The sequence below is a fragment of the Candoia aspera genome, chromosome 3, assembly GCF_035149785.1.
Source record: "Candoia aspera isolate rCanAsp1 chromosome 3, rCanAsp1.hap2, whole genome shotgun sequence".
NCBI classification, from domain to species: Eukaryota; Metazoa; Chordata; class Lepidosauria; order Squamata; family Boidae; genus Candoia; species Candoia aspera.
Window position 1 is genome coordinate 142,274,660 of NC_086155.1, and position 25,402 is coordinate 142,300,061.

Consider the following 25,402-nt stretch of genomic DNA (forward strand, 5'->3'; position numbering starts at 1 on the left):
TACAGACTCATACTTGTTGATACCAAGTCTGAAACATTCCTTCTGACTCATTTTTAAAGCATGGACAGTCCTAACGCACAGGTCCTAAATCAGTGTGTAATTGTAATACAAAGGGGAAGACTGCAAAGAAATCCAAGTTTAATCCAAACAAAATACTTGGTTAGTTGAAGGTCCGATCACAAAAAGCGGACCCTAGCCCTGCTGCTTGAGTTGTTTTCCTTTGAAGATGGAATATCCCTAATATCTAACAATACCATTTCATCAGTGAACAGATGCAGAATGCCATGTAGTTTCTCCCAAATCAGGCCCAGAAGGTTCTAGAGCAGTTCTGGAACATTCATGAGGAAAGAGGAGTGTGATGGGTAGTCCTGGTTTATGAGAAATCAACCCATGAATTAAAATAATCTAGTCCCACAAATGGGCCCTCCGAACCAATAATGGCAAACATGGTTGGCAGGGAAACCCTTGTAATTCCGATTTGATTACAAAAGTATCAGTGTCTGTGCCTTTGAGGCTCAAGACTAGAAGGACGTAACAAGAAGGCAGACACCCTTATAGTATCTACTGCCAGGACCTAAATATGGAAGATCAAATTTCTTCATATTTTTTATGGAACATCTAATTAGGTGCATCTGAGACATACAACATCCCATTCTCTATCATCCCATGAAAACTGAAAACTGGTGGCAGATTTGGAATGATATTCTTTGTTTGGGATTCTTTCCAAATCACTCTGCTTTTCTGTGATAATTTGCCTATTTCTTAGCTGTCTATGTAAAATAATCAGTAAATGATGGGGGGATTGTTCCTTACGATACTCAATTGTTCCCCTACCATATATCTCTTGCCTCCCTGCTATGCCCACATATTCTTTGATTAAAATCAATGTTTCTAAGGAAGACTGCTGGATTGCAGTGACTCAGTAATTAAACCCCACCCCCACCCCATACTCTCTGCTAATGACAAGAAAAGAGGCCAGTCTTGACCCTACTTCAAACATTTCGTAACAACAGATGTTGAATCTTCTTTAATAGAAATGAATGCAGTGATACATATTACATGCACAAGTAAGTAAAAGGGCTGCACACGGGGGCCTGATAGTTAAACCTGATTTTCCTGCCCAATGCTTATGAATTGAATTTCACTGGAGTTAGTCAACCTGTACCTGAGACTGCTCAATTTACAGAGAAACGTCTCTACTTCCGTTTTGTAGTTTTTGAAAGCACTTGATCTTTTTTTGATGAATGGGTTTTTTTTTTCTAATTTGGCTCTGCACAGTAGGCTCAGATGTGGAGCTGTAGTGCCTTCTCCGTCTTTGCCCAAAGGCATTTGAGAAAGTTAGCCACCATCATTAGCTTACATGTTTCTTCTTTAAAATGACATGAATGAACAGAAAGGGTATCTCCATTTGTAATGTTGAAACCTATTCCCTAACAAAGCATTACAATAAATTGAGTGTAACTATTTAATCAACCATTTTAAGAACTTTCATATAATCACACATTAAAAATTGGGCACTTGATGCCTCTGTGAAAATAAAACAGCATTTCTTCATTACGTAAGTGCTATTCTAAGGCAGGCTGGCATGCTGGGGCCGTATCCATGCAGCAAGGGTTTTCTGGGCTTCAGAGCTGCTCTCCTGGTCTTCTGACTTTCACCACACATTGCAGGAGCAGTTGAAACTCTGAATATAAAACCCTGAATGGCTTTGCTTATACTGGTTACAGGGCTGATCCAACAGACAAATGCTTTATGAATGGAGATCTAGGTCCCTACGATGGGCTGTTCTTAAAGATCAAACTAGATTTCTTACATAGACAAGGCTATAAAAAGAATACCACTGAATTCTGAACAAAAACATAATCATGGACATAGAGGCAGTTTACGGCTTGTCCTCATCAGGCCCACACCACTACAATAATGGTATTAAGCAACCTGCTTCTTTCCTAGCTTGGAATATGTCGGCAGAAGCTATATAATCACCTTCCCATCCTACAAATTAAGAAGAAGAAGAAGAAGAGGTGGAGGAGAAAGAGAACTTAGCAAATTTCACATCTCCAAAGACCCAGTGTTTTCTTCTTTGGCTAAGAAAAGATTTGGCTGTGCTGCTGAGTTACCCGAATAAAGGTTGTCCTTCGACTAAGCTCTTTGAGTTTGGCAGCTCCCACGTAGGTACAAGTAGAACGGAGACCACCCAGGATGTCACGGATAGTATTTTCTACATCTCCTCTGTAGGGTACTTCCACTGTTTTGCCCTCTGAGGCTCTGGAGAGGGAAACAGTTTTACTTGCATTGGTAGGCTGTCTCCTCCAATATTAAAACATGTTTTTTTTCCCACAGTGCCTATCTCATCCAAACAGATATATTTGCTTGTATTCCAGTCCAAAATAAATCAATTTGGAAGTTAACCACAGGCATTTGTTCACTGTGCTTATAATTAATCTTGATAGTATATATATTGGGGGTTAGTATTAATCAAAGAGAATGCCACTTTATAGGACTGCTTTTCTGAACTGAAGGGAATATATTAACACCTGTTTGCTTCTTATGAAAATCCCCACAATATACTTAAAAGTTGTTAAAAAGTCCAATCTTTTTAACCCTTGGAAGATGTCGTTCCTCTGTTCAACTAGAGGAATTATTTACTTCTTGATTTATTACAGAAATTTATACCTCCCAAATATTAATTTGCCCCAAACCAACAGATACCTCCCAGTGGTTTCATATAGGTCCTAAATAACAGAGGAGAAAGCCAAGTCCTGTGGTACCCTACTCTTGAGCAGTCATGACCTTAACTGCTCCTGACCCATTACTACCTATGCAGCTGCCAACTCTGGCAGGGCCAGATTCATTAAGTCCAATGAAATCACCCCGACTTTGTTTTGGATTGTGATCACCATGCATACTCCATGTCATCAGAATCTAATTTTCAGAGGGTGGGAGAAGGAGTGATGACATTCTGAGTAGACTTCCAGACTGATTGCTAGTATGTGCTTCTGAGCTTGCAACTAGCCAAGTGTTCGTGTTTGGGAGTGTCTGGAGGGGTGGAGGTAGTGGCAAAAAATTCAAGACAACCATGTGATTGAAACTCCACCCCTTCTTTAAATACATTGTGTCAGGCATATAAAAGGGACAGTTTCAATCATGTGTTGGCCATCATCTTAATCCCCCCCGCAACATTAAAAGCTTGCTTGCTTTATGATTTGATTTGATTAGTAAGGCCACCCCTTTCAGAATCAAAGAAAATAAATACTATGCAAAAACAAAATAAGCAACAAAGCCAATATGTAATCAACACATAAGGCTGCCAACAATAACACACTTGTCAGAGAACTGGCTCATCTACCATGCTGGGCCAGTGCATGGGAGAAAAGCCACAGTCCAGCTGTATGGACAGCCAGTAGAGTCGGGACCATCCAAATTTCAGGGGGAGCTCATTCCAAAGGACAGACACAGCAACAAAGAAGGCATATCTCCTAGGCCCTATTAAGTCATATTGCTTCAGAGAAGGGACTTGGATCATGCCCACTCTCTGTGACCTCAAGGACAGGGAAAGACAACAGGAGAAAGGCAGTCCTGCAAGTAACCTGCTCCTGTGCCATGCAGGCCCTTACACGTGATAACCAGCATCTTAAATTGTACCTGGAAGTTTACTGAGAGCCAGTGCAGTATTACATGGGTGTACTGAGGCACCTGCATTGCTACCCATGCCACTGCGTTCTGGATCAGCTACAGCTTCCAAACTGGCCTTGAAAGGCAGCCCCGTGTGGAGCACATTGCAGAAGGTTGCGCTTCTGTTTGCTGCCAATATCACATTAACCAAATTAGAGTTTCAAGCAGTGGCCTTGTATATTATGCTGAAAAGTTAGTACACCTGGTACCTGTATTCTGCAACGCCGCCTGCGTGCTTCTTCATAGCAGTGTCAGAGCTCATTCCATAGAAGAGCTTCACTTTTTTACCATTTTTTTCTATAACCTCGCCAGCACATTGATCATGTCCTGCAAACATGCCCCCCAGCATCACAAAATCAGCACCAGCTCCTGTGATTGGCATAAAGGAAAAAAATGAATATGAGGGATTAAGCCAAAACAACATAGCAGGGCTAACGATCAGGGCTGCATTAATAATTGCAATCTCCTCATCAATTCAAGTATTATATATACAACACACAGACAGTATTTAGAGACATATAACAGGAAGAGACCTCAATCCACAAAACTCTGTCACAGGATATGGCATATGCCCACATTAGTTGAAGAAGGCTTTCTCACATTTGGGAAAAATGCAATTTTGAAAGAAGTTTAATTGTAAAATAAATGTAAATATAGAAATTCATGGTGGCCACAAAAAAAAAATGTAGAGGTGTGTTTTCTATCTCACAGCTTGTGCACAAGTGGCATTACAGGAAACTGGATCGGAAGGCAACTAGATCAGTGGGTAACAGTAGACTTAAAGGGTACAGTAGAATGTGGAGACTGAAGAAAAACTAAAAGACTTCTTTGTATCTATTTTCGCCGCAGAAGATAGAGGACACAAACCTGTGGCGCCAGAGACATTTTCAGCAAAGGAACCTGATGAAGGGATGCAGATAGTGATGATGAAAGGAAGAGGAATGCAAGGCAAACAAATTGAAGAAGAACTCCATCCAGCCATTCTGAAAGAAGTCAGGTGTGAAATTGCCGCTTTTGTAAAATATATGTGATATATGCCACTACCATCAGTCTATGGGCTAGAAAAATATAACACCAGTTTTTAAAGATTAAAAAAATACAGGCGACATCTGTTCCAGGTAGACAGCAAACATTATTGCATAACGTGTTTTGAAATATAGGAGTACAAGTCTTGTTCAAGATGTCTCAGTAATGCTTCTGGAAAAAAAAATCACTAACTCCATTACAGCTCTGTGTCTGTGAGATGTCAGTAAGTTTATGCAGAGTGTAATCCGAGGGATATTTGCCTTAACTTTCAAAAAGTTTCTTATAAAGTTCTGTAGTAAAGGCTTAAGCATTTATGGGACTATTTAGATAAAAGGTTGGTTCATCCTGTGGAATAAATGTTTAAAGAAAAGAAAAAGACTAAGAATAAATGGACCATCACTATATTGGAAAGAGTCTCCAAAGCTCTGTTCTGGAATAAATGCTTCTTGTTCATGAATTATATCGGGGGATGGGGGTTGCTGAAGGCACCCACTCTTGTTCAACTTCACTGTATTTATTACATTTACAACCCCCCTTTTTTCCAAACGATGGTACCGTGATAGTTAAAAATAAAGTTAAATACAAAAACACTTAATAAGAAATGTAGCCTTATTATGGAATGATAACAGGAAGTCTAACCTCCCTTTGCAGGGAGTTCCAAAGCCACTGAGGTTTTACTTATCCTATTTGTTGTTGTTGGGTTGGGTTTTTTTTTAAATTACATTGTATTTTATTCTTTTTGTCATGTTGTGAGCCACCCAGAGTCATTGTGAAGCCAGGCGGTGCATAAATTAAGTAAATTAAATTACTTATATTAAATTAAATTCCATCTTCCTACAAAAGATACCTCTGGGTTGCATAACCATCCATTCTATAAAACTGATAGCTAGGCAGCCTTCTAAATGAAAGAACCACTCTTCAAAGAAGCTGATAGGAGTTTAGAAGAGTAACACTGAACTGCATCCAAAATTAAACTAATAACCAAAAAGTTTCACTAAGGCAGTCCGCTGCCCCACAATCAATATTTTATGTATGACATCTTGAATTAGCTGCAGTTTCTGAACATTTTTTCCAAGGAATCCAGTATATAAGTTATGGTAGCCCAAATGGAGAGATATCAAAGGCAAGGCTGGGAAACTTTCCCAAGATGGGAGCTCTTGCTCACCCAATCAAATGGAGTACTGTAGTTGAAGGGTGATGATATCACATGAAGGAATGATGCTGATTTTTGGGTTTCCCATTTTTCAGGGTGAGAAAGTGAGGAGAACTGATAGGTCACTCTCTTCAGTTCCTACCTGGAAAAGCCCATGATGTCTTCCATATAACTTGAAATTATGCTGTGAAAATTCAGCAGCAGAAGAGGCAAATTTTGTGAGCCCAAGTCTGGAGTGCTTGTGGAGGTGTGAGGGAGGTTTTGAGGGAAGAAATTGGAGTTGTTTTTACCTAGAGCAGTGTTTCTCAAACTTGGCAACTTTAAGATGTGCAGACTTCAACTCCCAGAATACCCCAGCCAACACTGTCCTAGAGCCTTCCTCTCCCTTTCTAGACTTACTATTGAAAAAGAACCCCAAAACTGCATCACCCAAGTTCAGCCATTTTTTACTAGAATACAGTGGCACAATCATGGAATATTGGGGAGCTGCATGAGGGGGGGGGAGTTTCATCTTGTTCATCACTATTCTAAGGCATAAGTTACCAAGGACAAACCTGAGGTGTACTTTTAGTTACAAAACCTGGAAATCTAGATTAAGGGCCAAATCCATTAATTTAAATCTTCAAGAGAAATTTAACTCACAGAGTTGTGGTTCTTATTTTCTGATTGGCCTTTCAACTAACCAGCATCTTTTTTTCAACTCAAAACTATTACTTTGTTTAAACTTTTATTTGTTTGTACTCATCCACAACACTGCAGACTAGTTTAGATTCTGTTTATTACGGCTGTGCATGCTTCAAAAATTATTCAAAGTAAGTCTATTTGAACATTACACAAGCAGATTCATTTCTGCTATTCATTAAGGTGACTTGTCTTCTTTCAGGCTTTTTACTGCTGAAAAATCATGTGCTCTTTTAAGGAATTGACTCATTAAAGTTAATGCTTTAACCTTCATGAGTGGATTTCTTAAAACAGCAACACACTTTTCACTTAAGAATTTAACAGCATTAGCTCTTTGGTTCTTGCAAGATGATGCTGTCAAGGTAATGCATGCTATATGCCAGCAAATTTGGAAAACACAAGAATGGCCATCAGACTGGAAAAAATCAACTTATATCCCCATACCAAAAAAGGGAAACACTAAAGAATGTTCAAACTATCGAACAGTGGCACTCATTTCACATGCCAGTAAGGTAATGCTCAAGATCCTGCAAGGTAGACTTCAGCAGTTCATGGAGCGAGAATTGCCAGATGTACAAGCTGGGTTTAGAAAAGGCAGAGGAACTAAAGACCAAATTGCCAATATCCGCTGGATAATGGAAAAAGCCAGGGAGTTTCAGAAAAACATCTATTTCTGTTTTATTGACTATTCTAAAGCCTTTCACTGTGTGGACCATAACAAATTGTGGCAAGTTCTTAGTGGTATGGGGATACCAAGTCATCTTGTATGCCTCCTGAAGAATCTGTATAACGACCAAGTAGCAACAGTAAGAACAGACCACGGAACAACAGACTGGTTTAAGATTGGGAAAGGAGTACGGCAGGGCTGTATACTCTCACCCTACCTATTCAACTTGTATGCAGAACACATCATGCGACAAGCTGGCCTTGAGGAATCCAAGGCTGGAGTTAAAATCTCTGGAAGAAACATTAACAATCTCAGATATGCAGATGATACCACTTTGATGGCTGAAAGTGAAGAGGAACTGAGGAGCCTTATGATGAAGGTGAAAGAAGAAAGTGCAAAAGCTGGTTTGCAGCTAAACCTCAAAAAAACCAAGATTATGGCAACCAGCTTGATTGATAACTGGCAAATAGAGGGAGAAAATGTAGAAGCAGTGAAAGACTTTGTATTCCTAGGTGCAAAGATTACTGCAGATGCTGACTGCAGTCAGGAAATCAGAAGACGCTTAATCCTTGGAAGAAGAGCGATGACAAATCTCGATAAAATAGTTAAGAGCAGAGACATCACACTGACAACAAAGGCCCGCATAGTTAAAGCAATGGTGTTCCCCGTAGTAACATATGGCTGCGAGAGCTGGACCATAAGGAAGGCTGAGCGAAGGAAGATCGATGCTTTTGAACTGTGGTGTTGGAGGAAAATTCTGAGAGTGCCTTGGACTGCAAGAAGATCCAACCAGTCCATCCTCCAGGAAATAAAGCCAGACTGCTCACTTGAGGGAATGATATTCAAGGCAAAACTGAAATACTTTGGCCACATAATGAGAAGACAGGACACCCTGGAGAAGATGCTGATGCTAGGGAGAGTGGAAGGCAAAAGGAAGAGGGGCCGACCAAGGGCAAGATGGATGGATGATATTCTAGAGGTGACGGACTCGTCCCTGGGGGAGCTGGGGGTGTTGACGACCGACAGGAAGCTCTGGCGTGGGCTGGTCCATGAAGTCACGAAGAGTCGGAAGCGACTAAATGAATAAACAACAACAACAAGCTCTTTGGTATAAATGTACATCCATAAAAGCAGTAACATCAGGGGAAAATAAGTAGAAGGAAATGATGCATATATAGTACCTGAGGAGCATATGCCTATTGGGATCATTATTTAGAGAAGCGCTTTCAGAGAATGAGAACTTTCAAAAACCTACTGGTTAATGGTACCACTACTGATATCCAATCAGTATCATTATTATCAGTAGTATCAGATACTAGTGGTAGTTCTTAAGTACTAGGAAACAGGGAAAAACAAATCCATTTGCATCAGGCTATAAAACTATCTGTCCCATTTTATACCTACACTGTTTGTATTATTTTATATTCCCACAATACTTGGAAGATAATCAATTTACAGAAAGTATTATGTTATAAATTTTAGCCATTATCTACAATGGATGCAGATTTCATTCCAGGTGTCTTACAACAAAATTGCACTCTGCTTTTTTTAGGAGATGGAAATAACTTGTGATCTTAAAGTGTCAGAGATGAATGAAAGGAAAACAAAACTGGCAGAGTCATCCATCATAGGAAAAAAGGATTTGAGTTGTGAATAATCCTTAAAAGTTTGGAATTGAAACTCTGTGTTTACTCCTACTCTTGAAGCTATATGAGCACAGGGACCTCTTTTCTGACAGGTTCCTCATCTTTAACAGCTATATGACAGACAATTGCAACCGAGACTCTCCATCATGGGATCAGCCGATCCTAGTAGGAATGAGTGAGAAGATTGTTTGCTTCATTACAGAGTAAGAGCCTGCCAAATTTGTGCATTTCTTCAGAAGTGGAATGGGAATAAGTTGAGATTTAAAAAAAAATACAAGCAAAATGACAGACTGTTTATTCCTAATTGGAGTAGATTCATCTTAATGCACTTCCCACTCTTCAGCAACAGATAGTACTCACCAAAAGCCTTGGCTACATCTCCTGGGCAGCTGCATCCTCCATCCTGAATAAAGTATGGAAACAAGGGAAGAGGTCAGTGCATACATCTCCATTTGTTACTGTTACACAGTGACAATTTAAACTGGTGTTGGCCAAAGGATTTGGCCTAAGCATTTATAGGAATGAGAACTAGAAAATTGAGGGCGTCAACCTTATTTTCATAAAAGGTTTAATTTCAATACACTAAGCACATTATGAGAGCCAGTTTGGTGTGGTGGTTAAGGCCCCAGGCTAGAAACTGGGAGACAGTGAATTCTCATCCCACCTTAGGCACAAAGCCAGCTGGGTGACCTTGGGCCAGTCATTCTCTCAGCCCTAGGAAGGAGGCCAGGGCAAACCACTTCGGAAAATAACCTTGCCAAGAACACTGCAGGGACTTGTCCAGGCAGTCACCAGGAGTCAACACTGACTTGAAGGCATCCCCCCGCAAAAAAAGGAACAGATTAAAATTCCATTTACTATGTGGTCTGTCTTGAAAGCATGCAGATTTCTTTAAAATTTTCTGGAAATGGGATTTAGACATAATTTTATTCCAATAATTAATCAGATATATTCGCCCACACAAGCAGTCATCAGCATCAGGTTGTGGATATGGAGATTTTTCAGAAAAACAGGGGCACTAAGGAAGATGCCCACTTTCCTCCATTTAATCTCACTACAGTGAAGGAGGGTGGCAAGCACTGACGGAGGGGGAAGAATCCTAAGTGTCAGTAAAGAAGGTTTTATATGTCCCAAAGTGTTTTGGAAAATCTACTCCCTTTTCAAGGGCACTTCTGGAATATCCATGGACTGACTGGTGTGTTATTTTTCTTGATTTATTTTACTGTATTCTATAAGCCTGATGTTATTTCTCTGTACAAATTAGAAAGTGAAGTATGTACTTAGCCTTGCATTCCATCCTTCAGCATGTGCAGGAAGGTATTAAATAAATACCTTTTTTTTTAAAAAAAATTCTTTGATAGTAGAAACCATTATGGTAATTTATAAAGCACAATGAAGACATTCACAGAAAAGTGGGATGGGATGATCTATCTATACTCCCTTCACTTTGCACCAATTGCGAATATTCTGTTACTAAACACATGCACTAAAGAGTGACAATTATAATGCACTCTACATGGGATTGTTCTGTAAACCACCTTGTTGGTGCAACTGGTGCAAACCAAGGATGAGCTCTGTATGCCAGAATCAATTATAGTTTCTATAGTTTTTTGCCAAACATAATACAAGAGGCAACAAATACCTGAAAGCTTCCAAAATCTTTATGAGCAGAATTATATCTTTGACCAGGAAAGTGGTCTATAAGTTATTAAAAAAAAAAAATAGAAAAGTTTAAAATAATCAAGAAAAATCTCCCTTGATTTCTGCTTATTGGGACTTTGCTTCTGGATCCTTGTTTTCACTTATGGAATTTAACACAGATTCTGCTTACTGAAATGATATGTCCCTGCAGTCCATGGGCAGAATCTGAACATTCAATTACTGCACTGAGCTGTGGATAGCCAACCCCAGTTTTTATCCGAGTAGTGCACACAGAACCTAGGCATTAAGAAGAAACAAAATAGGACATCATAGCATCTTGCAATTTAGATGAAATGCAGTCCTTGATGCCTTCAGATAGATGAACCATATGAAAGCCTTTTCACATATACACACACATAATAAAATTATATGGACTGGACAGAATGAGAGAACTATTTACTAGGGGACAGGACATAATATCCACAAAAGGCAAAACAACACTTGATAGGACCCATAAAGATTGAAAGGTAAGAGCAACAAAACCAGTAAATACCCATTTCCTCTTTTGACTCCTTTCTTTATAGGAAACAGGGCTAGACCCAGCCTTGGAGGCACCAAATCCACATCTCCACTAGGTCAGGAAATCCACAGCAAAATTAACATCAATTATTGGCTAACTCCCCCACATAGGTAGGCAATAAGTTCTCTTGGGCTGCATGTCCCCTCCCCCAGGCCCCAATTTCACATCATTGAATTCTGATGGCAAAACAGCCAAATTTCAATGGCACAATTGTACTGCTTTTTATTCAATGTTCTACCTGAGCTTTTCGTATTGTGATTTTAAATAATTTTTGCATGTCTCTGGAGAGACTTGACTCTGACTTCGTCTTTCAGCTTCTTTTTTAGCAATCTCCTAATTCTGGAAAAGATTTCTCTTTTCAAATCAAATGTGTCATTTGGCAATGATCCACCTACTTCTGCATTGAACTTAAGGGCTTTGTGGTCACTTTCAGCAATGTGTCTTCAACAAAGAGTTGCATGCCTAGCTATTCTAGGACACAAATACTTATGGTATTTAGATTTTTTTTTCTCTGCATCATTATCAGAATGTGTATTTTCCCAGACTATGTGAAGGCAGATTTTTTTCACAGATGTTGGAACATACATACATAGTCATCATTATTTTCCCTTTGAGGGAAAGTAATGTTACACAAAGCGCAAAAAAGGAAGTTATAAGTCAAAGAGATTAAAGGCATACAATAAGAAAAAGAAAAGGAAATATAACTAGAACGAGTTTACAGCAACGCTTTTCACTCTACCTCTCCCTATCTTTTTATACCCGCAAACCAGTCTTCCTTCCAACTTGTCCATCCACACACTGCATCAGACAGTTTTTTGGTCTTTAGATTTCTGTTCTCTAGCAGTTTATCTAAATGATATGTGCGAGAGGGTTTATGTTCATAGCCAAGAAATGGGTTCTTTCTCAGGGATCCTTTTCCTTTTCCTCAGAGATACACTTTCCTTGAGATTCCATTTTTACATGTGTAAAGAGGAATAATTTTCCCTGAAGTAAATGCTGCTGATTCATCTGTTGTAAAATTCTCTGCTTTGTTTATGTTGGTAATTCTCATTTTGTTCATCCTCATAGCAGCTGTACAACAGGAATCTGTGATTTATTTCACAGACAAGGATTTAAGGTTCATTTCGCTTGTCCCAAACTACTCCAAGTTCCTGAACCTTGATGACTGAGCTAAACTCAGTGGAGCGTCACCTTCTTTCCTTTGCAACTCATCAGAAGAAGCTCCTTGATTATAGCATGTAATCTTAGAATACAGCCCCATCAAGGCATGTAATGTGACCTATTTTACAAGTGTATTTCCCAGGTTTACAGCACTATTATAGGCAGTAAGGATGCAAAGAAAATACTCCTGACATAAATGTACAAGCAAGTGATTCAAGCAATTATACTTTTAGCCGGCTTACCTGGTCCAATTCCTACTTTAATGATGTCTGCTCCAGACAGAAGAAGTTCTTCCACCATCTCTCCTGTTACTACATTGCCTGCCTGAAGTGTAGGCAAAAGTATTACAGATAATGAATAAATCCACAATGATTGCAACAGTGAACAAATGTATTTACCTATCTTCCTTCCTCCCTCCCTTTCCTCCCTTCCTTCCTTCTTTGCCTGCCCTCCACTTTGAGCAGATTACATACATTGTGCATTTTCACTTGTATGCAGAAAACTGCCTTATTTTCAAAGCCACAAACTCCTTTAAGATGGGGATGTGATTATCCAATGTGCTGTTCAGCAATCAATCATCATCTTGGCTGATTTACACCCTAAGTTCTCAGGTGATCAGCAGGTGTATGACACCCTACTTTCTATCCTGTAAATGCAAAAGTTTCCATTAAAATAGGCAGTTTCTTTGCCCGGGCACTAACTGGATCTTATAATTCCTATGCTAGGTCACTCTAGCAAGTTAGGTGTCCCCCCCTTCTCTTAGTATCTCTTATCTACATTTCTTTAAAATAGTGAAAGGGGAACATTATCATAGCCATAACTCCATACATAGCAAGTACATTCTTATAGTCCATTTTGCACAATCAACGCTTCTATTTAATAGAATGGAAATCTTGCTTAATACAGCAAGCCAGGAAGGTTGAGATCAGAACAGAAACATCAGGACAAAAACTTGCCCTTTCTGACTGAATGATTCAGTGCCATGAAACTCTTCTAAATAAGTCACATTTTATAGAAAGGCATTTTCTCATTGATAACAATGGTCACACCAGACACAAAAGAAAAAGCATTTTGCTTCAAAAATTGATTTGCTCATGATGAACTACTTCTTCAGAAAAGGCTCACAATTACAAAAGAGGCAATATTACATTCTATTAGCATTTACCGAAAATCAGTTATCCACCACTTTGCATATTCAATGTCTCTACTTGTGCATGATTTTTTTTTTCTTTTTGTTATGACGTAACTCATCTTTCCTCCAACAAGCTTGGAATGGTGTGTTCCTAATAATAATGTAGTTGTGTGTGAAAGGTCCCCTGTGTAGTTACTCACCTGTATTTTGGAAAAGCACTGACCATTCTTCTGTGCTAATACTGTATTTGAATATTTTTAACAAGCTTACAATGCATGAAACAATATTATACGTTTCAAAATTATATTGTAGGTATTTCTAGACCTATTTTTTATAAAAAAAAATTAAAGCCTGTACAATACAGAGTCTAGAAAGCTAGCCTTCAAGATGAAGATTCCAGGTTCAAATCCCTGGTTCATTCTAAAACTCGCTAATGACATTATTACCTCTACAATTCAACACATGATCCTGTTAACAAACGTGCCAATCTTTGTGTTGTGCCCTATATCTCAGCACAACCTATCCCATAAGCCTTACATGCTTACCCTTTTAAATAAAGAGAAATGAGATCACAAATATAATATTGTTAACTATCGGTTATTGTTTTTACTGTATCCCACTTAGAGTTGTTTTAGAGTTGGACAGCCTCATAAATTTCTAATAAATAAATAAATCTAAAGATGTGCCTATTACTAAAACTCTAAAATGTGTGCATGCATGCAAATAGTACTATAGAAAGAAGTCCGAATGGGCCCTTTTGTGGAGTTCATTCTCCATCTTTCATTTGTAAGATAACTCAGAAACAAAATGAATCAAAATTGATAATGCTGATTCTTCTTACTGCTGCAGAAATGTCTACCAGCATAAGTTATTAACTATTTTTTCCTTGTTCCAAATCCAAATTGCCTAGTGCAAGGAACATTGCAATTAAAACAACAACCGTAAAATGAGCCATGATCTCACATCAGGTTTCAGCTCCTGTTATCCACTATTTGAACAAGTAGACCATTAACTTAATATAGATCAGGTTTTTCAAGCTTTTTCAGGCTGCAGAAAACATTAGTTTAAAAAAAACAATTCCTGGAATCCTTGATCAAGAGGCAAAGCTCTAGTGATAGAAAATTGGCTGAGTTCTATTTTTTTCTTTTAGTCTCTCAGAGAAATGCATCAAGTTCTTGGGAACAGTTTGAAACCCTGCTCTAGAGCTAATTATCTGCTTTCCAGTACAACAAGATGAGAGTGGAAAGCCATTTCCACAGAGGGATGGTTATGTAGTGCCTACTCCTGGTCCATCCCAAAATAAAGATGTTGGGTTTTTTGTAATCCCAGAAATCTTGCATGATTTTATCAATGTATTGTGAAGTGTTGGCATCTCTCTCATGTAATGCCCTCTAAAGTATACTTGGGGGGAATGGAATGCTCTAGATCACCTCACAGCAATATGCAAAGGTAGCAGAAAAGAACACCCATCCCTGGAATAGAAATACAAAGTCAAACCATGCATCAATTCTGTTCAATATTGTCTGACATTATTGACTATACTGACTGACAGCAAGATATCATACTGGAGTCTATACAACCTATAGAGGTATTATAGATTAAACCTGGATTTTTTACATACTAAATTCTTTATTAACTTTATTATTTATGGTCCCTCCTTGCTAAGACACAGGACATGGAATACATTTGCTGGAATCAAGAAATTTTTTTGCCAAATTACAAACCTATCCATCTCCCTACTTCTCCAATCCCTACCATGATGGTGTGCTTTGGGAACTGGACATGGACAGCTTTCACAAATTCCACAAAGTGTTCTGAATAACCGTTGGCCACATCCAGGCAGATGTACTTGATAAGGGGAATAGCTTCAATGATATTTATCAGCTTCTCGAAGTCAGCCATCCCACTGCCTGAACTCACTGCTATATGCTGGAAAAAGAAGATGAGAACGGTTAAGGCTTTTATAGAAATGAGGTCAAAAGCATTCACACTGCTATGCTTTGCAGAAGAAGCCAAATGGGAAAATACCTAAGACAATTAAATATGTGACTTTTCAGGGGGGGGGGGTTTCTAGGAACACAACAAAGCTACAATATAGGATGAAGTTTTAAATGTGCGTGAATAATGCACTCCACTACAACTATTTATTTATTTATTTATTTATTGCCATGTAGGCTGCATCTCTTTTGTGACAGAAACAGAATACAGCATTTAAGAACATCCTTGGTATTTTTGGTAACCTACTTTTTTCCTAATTTTGATGAGTTCATATGTCAAGGAGAAAGTTAACTAGGAATATAAGAAGCTTCATCCTGTATCAGACCATTTGCTGCTTTATATAGCTGAGAGCTATCTGCATTGACTAGTAATAGCTCTCCAGAGTTTGAAACTGGGGGTTTCCCAACTCTATCTGAAAGAGACAGAGATTAAGCCTGGGACCTCCTGCATGTAAAACAGAGCCCTTCCCTTCATCATTGAGAGATTGGTGAGCATGCTACAAGGAGTAGCTACAGAATCTGGAAGGAGAATGTTTTGCGGTAAGGATAGGGAGAAATGGATGTCCTTGGCCAGGATCTGGAGATTTTTCTCTTACACTGAAGTGCCCCTGGCTAGTCAAAACCCAATCAAGGAATAGGAATTTAGCTTGTCCCAGATACCTTTATATTCTCTGGAGTTCAGTTTAACCTACTGAGAATACCAGGAATACGTCTGGTTTTACGAAGTAATCAAGATCAAATTGATACAAAGCTCTCAGATGTAATCAAGCTGTTCTCTGATTACATCCATTTCTGAAGATGCCAAATCTGCTCCATGGTGACACATCTCTTAGTTACACCCAACATAAGTACTATAATGAGACTAGTGCACCAAATATTTAGAAACTTCAACTGGTCTAAAATGATTTGTTCATACTATTAACAGGCTGATTATATGCAGCATGTGACTCCTATATGAAAACAACTCTTAAGACTGTTTCTAGGCAAAATTCAAAGAACTACAAAATCTATGAAGCCCTTATATAACTTTTAAAGCCTACATTCTCCCAAATAAGTCATCTGGGCTCTTTACCCTCCCCCCACAACCCCTTGAAGACATTCATACCATCGCATCTCAAGCTCTGACTACAATTTCACACATGCATAAGCATACCCACCCACCCTCCAAAAACAAGTTGTAAAATAACAAGGAATTTTCAGATTGAACACAATGGGACAAAAGCTAGTGATTTGTGGTTTGGCCTAGAAATCTCCAAAAATTAATGAAGCCTTCGGCTAATTTATCAATATTGTATCTTTGGAAACACTGAGATTAGCAAGCCTACCAGGACAATCTTCTGTCTATTCTTTTAAAGTATTTGCTTCCTTGCCACTTAGAATATATCTGCATTATTATAAAAATTCTCATTTCTTTCAATGACATTTACAAAGCTAAAAATTTAGTTTGGGTTTTCTTTTGCAAAACTGTTTTACATATTGTACAATGTTTTACTTCCTATTTGACCTCAGGGTTTTTGCCTGAATAAAATACTGTGTCTGCAGCTGTTTTCACAGCCTACCACTGATCAATAAACCATTTTCTTACCTATTTCCCTCAGGCTACCTTTACTTTAATGTATTTCCTCTATACAGTGTTTTCTAAATTTGCCAACAAATCATCTACTGAGAACTTTAATAATTTAAACTTGGTTTTTATCTTCCATTAACATTTTGCTCTTCCATGCCATTAAGGCTGAAACCCTAAATAGCATTTATCAGTGAATTTATTTGTAAAGAAACATGAAAAGGATTGCACAACATAATAAATCTATTAATGATCATTTAGATATGCACACATCTTTCCAGTGTTCTATAATATTATTTCTTATTATATTACGTATTATACCCTTGATATACCAGGATGGGGTAGCCACGATGGTGTGGAAATAAAAAATATAATGTTATGAGATTTTAACATTTCTGATTGGAGTTTGATTTTATTGTAAACCGCCCAGAGTCCCTCTTTTGGGGGAGATGGGTGGTAATTAAATTTGAATAATAAATAAATAATAATACCAACATGGTGCCTGAGCACCAATGTACCTACAAACACAACCTCTATTGCCCTCCAGGCTCCTTGGTCAGCCACATTTAGTTTATCTTTAAATATTATTTTAATTAAAAATAATTATCAGCAAGAAGTTGGCATCCTGTTAAACAAAGGGCTATCTTCTATCATCTAGTTTTCCAAGAATGCCTCAAGGCCTCACATAGGTTCCAAATATATTTTTTAGAAAATAAATATGACAAATAGCTCTAGTTCAATGCTTTGTCTGGAAGCACATGAGCTGGTTGTGGCAGAGTATCTGGTTGTGCTAGATATGATGGTGAGGGTACCCTCACCGGTTTGTGTTCTGGTAAATGAGTGTTTTGTGATTGGTAGGATCACAACAGTCATTTTGTTACTGGGCAGTCTCTGCATCCACACATGCACTCTAATTTCCACAAGTGCCACTGCCCCCATAACACTGGGTCCCTCTAATCCTAGAGGTCTAGTATCTTTTGGAAACATTTTTACCCTTATAAAGCACTCTCTTGCAAACAGTACAGGATATATCGGAGTTTTTCTTGTATTTGAAGAAACACAGTCTAATACAAACATTAACTTTGTGAAAATGTACCTCTAGGCATTCTGGGTGATCACTTGCAAACAGCTTCCACTGTTCTAGAGAGTAATGCTTGTGTATTGCGGTAAACATTGTGTACTAGAAAAGCAAACAAACAAATATGGTATAATTATACTGTTTGATGCAGCCACACACAAAAAAATAAAGATCCATGGTGTCATTGCAATATATGAACAGTTCTTGTTTAAGCAATAGGAAGATGTTACCTTCATACAGAAATAGAAAGCCATGCAGAGATCTTAAGACTACACATGAAAGAGACAGCAGTGAGGAGTTAAAGCTTTTGGCTGAATGCTCCTTTGGAGGTCAACAGTCCTCCAGATTCAAGAAACTGGCTTAAAATATGAATCCTGTCCATATATAGTATAACTGCCATAGATTTCCAAATTGGTGGAATCTTAGCATTATTTGTAAATCATTTTATTTGAATTCAATCATTATAGGACTGAATAATAAGCCTTCTAGAACAATTTAGTAATTATACTAAGAATCCATTAGAGAAAAAAATGATTAAGAACTGTGATAAAAGAGCTGTTCTTATCTAAGAACTGTTACAGACTACCACAGAAGTGTGAGGTAAACTGGAAGTATGAAAAAAGGTTGTCGGGTGAGATGAGAAAGTAGAAGGTTGTACATGAGAAAGTCATATGAGAGAATTATTATTACAAAATATGAGAAGAAAATACCGTTTAATGGGTATATAGAGAAAAATATAGTTGCGAGGAATGCGGCCAAGAGAGCAAGAAGGTGAGCACTGGAATTGTTAAGAGAAACATTTTAATAAGTTGACTGCAACAGGAATGGTCTACTTAAGAATTAGATGGGGTCAAACAAGAGTTAAAGTCAAGAATGAATGGGACTGAATATAAAAATGAGTAACTAGTAGGCAAGAAGTACATTGAGGTGGTTTGAACATACAGAGAGAGAAATAATGAAGATCAATTCACAAAATAAATTAGTAAATGAGTCAAAAGGAAGGGAAGATTGAGGAAATTGTGGTTTGATAAAGTTGATGATATCCTCAAAAACAGAGAGGTGAAACATCTAAAGATCAAAAGACAATGTATGAAGTGATGTATGAATGTGATAGAAGCAAAGATTGAGGGAGAGAAAGATAAAGAGAGGTATAGTGAATGATGTTGGTGTAAACTAGTTTTAGCTATCTTTCCTCCTTTTTTTTATTTCATGCCTTTAACTTCTTTAGCTTAATAATTTTTACTCCTTTTCTGCACTCTGCATGATACCTTGAAAGGGAATAGTGTGATAAGCATGCATGTATGTCTACATGTAATTTTCTGTCTATATGGTGTAGTTATTTTACTTTTATTTTGAATGGTATATTTTTATTGATGCTAACTGTTTGGAGATCAATAAATAAAAGAGCAGGATATAAACTGAATGAATGAAGGAGCAGATGACTGTGGCTTACAAAGGAGAATATGGAGCTATATACAAACTAGAAATGTACTATTTCAGTGCATTTTAATTCAGTTTCAGTACACATCTGAAATACTACTACCAAATCTATACCATGTTGTATATAGTAGTAAAACTATTAAGTATGTTAATCTGATGTTCAGTGGAATCCTTCAAGAGTTATAGTATAGATGACAAATGTTTTCAACTTAAAGATAATGAAAATCTAATTTATGAAATTTTAATTTCATATTAACATTAGTGAAATTTCTAGATGTAGTTTACATATTATGACCATTCCAATGAAATTCATTTCAAGCTCCCAAGTATTAAAAGTTCATTCAGGAAATCTTGGGAACACTTATCAAAAGAATAAAAAAAAACCTGTGGAAGAGTCCTGCCTTCACTGATGTATTGTTCCTAGGATTCTTTGAGGGGAAAAATGGGCTGTTTGAGAATAATACAAATTCAGCTAAGTTCTTTCACAACTTAACTACAGTACCTCTTTCAATAAGCGGGTAACTTTCTTACAAAATTTACCAATATTCAAAATTGGCTATCCTTAATTGCCTTATGCTTCACATGGGTGTAACTCAGACAAGTCATAAAATTGACTTTCTATGGAAGATGACATTTACTACAGACAACAGACCACCTCAAGGTCAATGGCTTAAGTGATTCCAATGACTTAAAATTAATTCAAATGTTATTTTCATTTCTTTTTTATAGGACAGGAGAATTAAGAAGCACTTACTTTAGCCATAACTTGTGCCATTTCAAAAGTGCCCACAGTGTCCATATTTGCTACAATAATGGGGATGCCTGTATAGGTTTGCTTGGAGTTACGGAACGTGAAGGTACGTGTAAGGTCTACCTGTAAAAACAACACCTTTTTCAATCTGTGCTTTGCATCAGGAAGAAGCACTGCTTTTTATTCATATCCAGTGACAAAAATGCACTCAATATAGAATTAAGGCATAAAGTTAGGAAAATGTAAACACTAAGATAACAGGTTTAAATAATTATTTCTCTACGTAAATATCTACAATCTCATAATAAATGCTTTAGTATACTAAAATGGCAAGGAAGGAGATAGCCAGCCAGTTTGTTTCTAGCACTGTAAAGCAACCCGTTTAGGCAATAAGCTGGCCAAGACCACAAGAAGAGCCTGAAATTCGAATCAAGTATTAACTTGTCAGCAAAGGTGAGCAATGGAATCACATGCTCACAGAAAGGGTAAACTTGTAATTCAGACATACTTTTCGACCCAGGGCTCCCTAGATGACAAAAGTGAAGTGGTTGAGAATATTTTTATCACGCTTTATTGGTTTTTTCATCAACAACTCAATTCTTGAAAGAGAGGTACTTGTCCATTATGGTACCTGCTCTAGTAAACTCCCAACAGGGCTGCAATATACTTAACATGGGCTGCCCTCAGAGACTCTTCAGAAATTGCAACTGGTCTGGACTCCAGAATTAGCAAGAAGTTTTACTACCTGTGAAATTATAATTTGAGTTTTACAGGATCTCCCCAGCTTTACCAATTTGCTTTAAAGAGCACTATTTTTACTTTTAATGCTACTTTAGTCTGGCCACTAAGTAATTTCAGGGAACATCTTTTTCTCCATATCTATGCACTAAAATTCAGTTTAGAAAATGTGATCATTCCTTCATCAATGACCCTGGATATCTCCAAATTATGAAACCAGCTGCTATTATAATCCAGTAGAGTAGCAGTCTTGACAGTGTAATCAGTTCTGAAGACCTATCATATTTAGACAATGTTCTGGTGTCAGATACTGATTATATTCAGGTTTACCAGCTTTATTTAATTGTCCTGCCTACCAGTTTTGGAATTACTTTGTTATAAGTTGTATTATATATATATTAGTTGCCATTCTTAACAGCAAAGAAAAACAGATTTAAAATCTTCCAAATTCATTGGGAGTTACCTAGACTTATTTTTCCAACTCAGGAATTAAAAGAGAGCAGAAGTTACCAATGGAGGAGGGGCGGGGGGGCTGAATTCATATATCACAATAAACAAAAATTTTGTTTGTTTAGTTTTGTGAACCCTAATTTATAGTTTGGAGAGCCAGTTTGGTGTAGTGGTTAAGGTACCAGGATAGAAACCAGGAGACCGCGAGTTCTACTCCCACCTTAGGCACAAAGACAGCTGGGTGACCTTGGGCCAGTCACTCTCTGTCAGCCCTAGAAAGCAGGAAATGGCAAACCACTTCTGAAAAACCTTGCCAAGGAAACTGCAGGGACTTGTCCAGGCAGTCACCAGGAGTCAACACTGACTCGAAGGCACACAAACACACACACAAATTATAGTTTAGCATTAGGTATCAACCCACAACTTTGGCATAAGCAACAAATCATAATTAAAGAAAGTAAGGCTCAGCTGATGTGTAACTGGCTAAATCCAATTCAGCATGATAAAAAGATTTATAAGAATAGTTTATATGCAATAGGTGTGGGTGGGTGTAACTTCCTGGATTATGTGACACTCTCAAGACCCCCAAACCCTTCCATGTACTAAATATTCACATGGGGAGGACACCTCACCCACAAAATCCATCCTAAGAACAAAACTGAATTTCATATGTCATGTTCAGAAAGAATCAAGAGTCAATACCTAACATTCTGTTTCCAGAAATAAGAGAAAAACAGCTCAGGTTCAAGGCTGATGGCTACTCTATTCCAATAATGTTTAATAGAATCCAACAGGGCCTACTTTCAAATTCACATGTAAGATGGAATCCATATGTGAATATAATGGTCATACTACACCAAAAGAAATATTTAATGTTATTTCACTAGAAGCCACTGTTAATTTATAAATTTGCAACCTGCACCTGTGAACGATGCTCAAGATTGTGTAGTGATTAGGCTTAAAATTAACACAAATTTATCAAACATATCCTGGTGGATTGTAACCATTTTTTAGCTCCAATCTCACTCAATTAAAAAGGCCCCACAATTCTAGAATATCTTTCAAAGTCCTTCCCAACCACAGGAAAATTATAGGTCATGGTAAACATTTTGGACGCATGCTGGAAACCCATATTCCAGAAATATTTCCCATAACAGTAATTTGTTACACAGATATGTGTTTTAAAGACAGCTATGTAGACAAATGTCTACATAGCCTGCAATCATGGAGCAATAATTGTAATTATACAAACCATTTGATTTCAACCAAAGATATTGCAGTAATCTGCATAATAGAGGGAGAGAGGGGAACCCTGCATTTTCATTCACAACCATCCACTTCCTTTTTTCAGTTGCACAAATAAAGGTGCTGTAAGGAAAAGGAGAGTTTTTGTCAGATCCTGGCCAAGGATCATCTAGAGGGACTGACTGTTTCCCACAGCCCCTGGAGACTTGTTCTGTAAACCTGCTCTAAAAACCTTCATTTAGGAATGGTCAGTTACAAGCAGTGATCAAAGCTTTGTCCCTTTGTACATGCTGTGACAGGGATGCACCTACAAAACGCATGGGGCTTCAACGTTCAAAGTCAATGGTGACATTTTGACCATTACACGTGGAACGCCGCTGTTCGTGTAAATACGAATTCTTCAACATCCTTTTGAAGGCCATATGTTAAATAAAACTGAATTAAGAATAAATGTTGTTAGATTAATGACCAAACATAAGCTAATTTTCTGCTAAACCCCAAAGGATTTTTTTATTCCACTTCCACCCCCCCCTTCTCTGTGTCTTTGCGTGCGTGCGTGCGTGCGTGTACTTAGTTATTCAAGGCACCTGACCTGCCGTCCTCAGAAAATCGCCTCTCTAGCCTGCTTCCACTCAAGAAAGGCCAGGCCTCTGGTGCGCGGTTTGTAACTTGAATCGCGGCCCCCCCACCGCTCTCCCTTCCTTTCGCCCGCAAAATGATATGTCATGCCACTTGTTTATCGGCGCCTCTACAGTTCCGAGCACAATGCAATCTGACTCTAGGTCTCCTTCCGCCCCCCACAACCGTGCTGGCTTTTTGCAAATTTGGAAGCAATTCCATCAGATGCACCGGTCACGACAGAGCGAGCAAAGAGAATAAACTGTCTTTGACAACCCCGTTAAGATTCTCCTTTGGATCGCAGTCTGCAAAAGGTGAAAAAAGAAAAGCAGTAGCCGATCCCCAGGGCCAACCTCACCGGCGAGGTTAGACATGGAAAGTTCTGAAATTATTTTACTTCGAATTAGGGACAAAAAGACAGGAGGCGGGAAGGGCGGGCGGAACCATTAATCCATTAGCCTGAAATGCAAATAGGAAGAGAACAGGGGTTATCTATACTGAAGTCAGACGCCGCGTATTAAAGGGGAAAAAAGAGAGAAAAGGCATGCTCGGTTGGAAATGCCCCCACCTCTGCTCTGCTTTTGAGGCTGCTCCGCTTAGGTCTGAGCAAGACATCTTTAAAGTCCAGTTTGAGATCTGCATCTACTCGGGGCATCTCGCCGGCTTGGCTGGGAGGAGGGGCGCTCGGGCTGGGCTGCGCTGCCTTGGCTTGGCTTTCCCTTCCCGCGGCGGCTGCTCTTCTGAGCGGGGGGCAGGCAGACCAGAAGCCACCCGAGCGGGTCTTCGGGGCCGGGTGAGTATTTATAGGGTTTGAGGAAGCGGGAGGCAGCGTCCCAGCCCCATAGCTTTATTTGGAGCGGGCTGGCACGGAATGTACATGGCCAGGAGGCAGGTCAGACGGCCTCCCTCTCCGCCGCCGGCTCCTCGCCCGACCTCGCGTTTCCCCTCTCCGCCCGGCACTGCAGGTCTCGCTTGCGCCTGAGCGTTGCGCGCTCCTACAGCAATGCAGTTAAGGAGCGGCGAGCCAGAGACGTTGCTGCACTGAGGCGACGGCGGCAGCCGCCGTTAATGCAGGAGTGCAGGCGCCGACCCGGACGAGGCACCGGGAAGAAGCTCGGTGCTGGTTTCCCCGGGAAGGGGCAAGGAAACCGGGCAAACGGGGGTGCAGGCAATTCGACGCCGCCGCCCCAAATCGGGAGCGTGAGGGAGAATTAAGGGCAACCCAAGGGCAGAAGGGATAGCGGCTTTCCCCAAATGTTCCTTATTTGTGTCTTTGGAAAAATAACTGGAGCTTCTCCTTTTCGTGCATCCTTTTCTCTCCTCCTTTCCTCCCCGCAGTCTGTTTGGTCAATGGTGTGCGTTAGTTCTTCAGAAGGGCTTTCCTTACATTGTATTTCTTGGGCTGATCAATCTTTCGCTGCCGTTGTGGTTGTTTAAACAAATGTTTAAATCCCGGGGAAGAGGAGGTGAGTAAAATCTTCCCCTCGCCTTAAATTTGCAGCTCAGCTGCTAGCGCAACAGTGCTCCTTGAAGACATGCTGTCCGTACCTTGTGCTGGGACTACAACTCCCAGAATCCCGGGTGGGACAACACATCCTCTGAGAATTCTGGGAGTTGTAGTGCCCACAGATCTGGCAGGTACCCAGCTGTGACGCCTGCCTTAAACAGCGCTTAGAAATAGGGTGGTAATAATGTATGTATATCTTCTGTGATCCTCGTGAGACAGATTCTGATACTGAAAATATTTCAGGGATTCTCAGATTTCTTTTTTGAAGTAATCTGTTAGTGTGTATTCCATTCTTCCTCCATTACACCAGCAATATGCATGATTCTCCATACTTGCCCTTTAATTCTAGCAAAGTGTGTTACACTTACAACTAGTTACTACCTCCATGGCTGAGTAAGTGTAAACCTGTGCCTCACTTTTCCTAATTCAGATCTTCCCAGGATGGCACTTTCTACACATTTTGTTCAGTTCAATCACTTTCAATTCTTTGTGACCTCATGGGCAACAGTTTGCCAGAGTTATCTGTCAGCAGCTGCTTATTTGAGTTCTTGTAAGCTCCTGCTTATAATATCAGTGATAGTATCTAATCATCTTGTCAAACTGACTTTTCCAATGTAAGCTTCATTATTAGTACTGGGTGTTTTGTTGTTGTTGT

The 25,402-nt window shown here is 39.0% G+C and overlaps 1 protein-coding gene across 2 annotated transcripts; it reads right to left on the reverse strand.

The window, feature by feature from the left end:
• Window positions 1–1,012: 1,012 nt before the first annotated feature.
• On the reverse strand, window positions 1,013–24,218 carry GMPR (guanosine monophosphate reductase). Of its 2 annotated transcripts, none has more exons than XM_063298930.1 (9): window positions 23,809–24,218; window positions 20,193–20,312; window positions 18,017–18,100; window positions 15,115–15,288; window positions 12,470–12,551; window positions 10,677–10,783; window positions 9,206–9,248; window positions 3,882–4,041; window positions 1,013–2,265 (listed from the first exon to the last, which is right to left on the reverse strand). In XM_063298930.1, exons 1-9 carry the CDS (start codon window positions 23,893–23,895, stop codon window positions 2,085–2,087), a joined length of 1,038 nt encoding a protein of 345 aa, XP_063155000.1. In that variant the 5' UTR covers window positions 23,896–24,218; the 3' UTR covers window positions 1,013–2,084. The 2 variants fall into 2 exon arrangements, with proteins under 2 accessions (XP_063155000.1, XP_063155001.1); XM_063298931.1 differs by lacking the exon at window positions 23,809–24,218 and adding an exon at window positions 22,630–22,731.
• Window positions 24,219–25,402: the final 1,184 nt, after the last annotated feature.

Coding starts and splice junctions, on each gene's coding strand:
- GMPR (XM_063298930.1), bottom strand. CDS start 23,895: ATGCCCCGAGTAGATGCAGATCTCAAACTGGACTTTAAAGATGTCTTG. Junction 20,313..23,808: donor GCCTCAAAAGCAGAGCAGAG/GTGGGGGCATTT, acceptor TTGTTTTTACAG/GTAGACCTTACACGTACCTT. Junction 10,784..12,469: donor TAAAGTAGGAATTGGACCAG/GTAAGCCGGCTA, acceptor CTTAATGCCTAG/GTTCTGTGTGCACTACTCGG.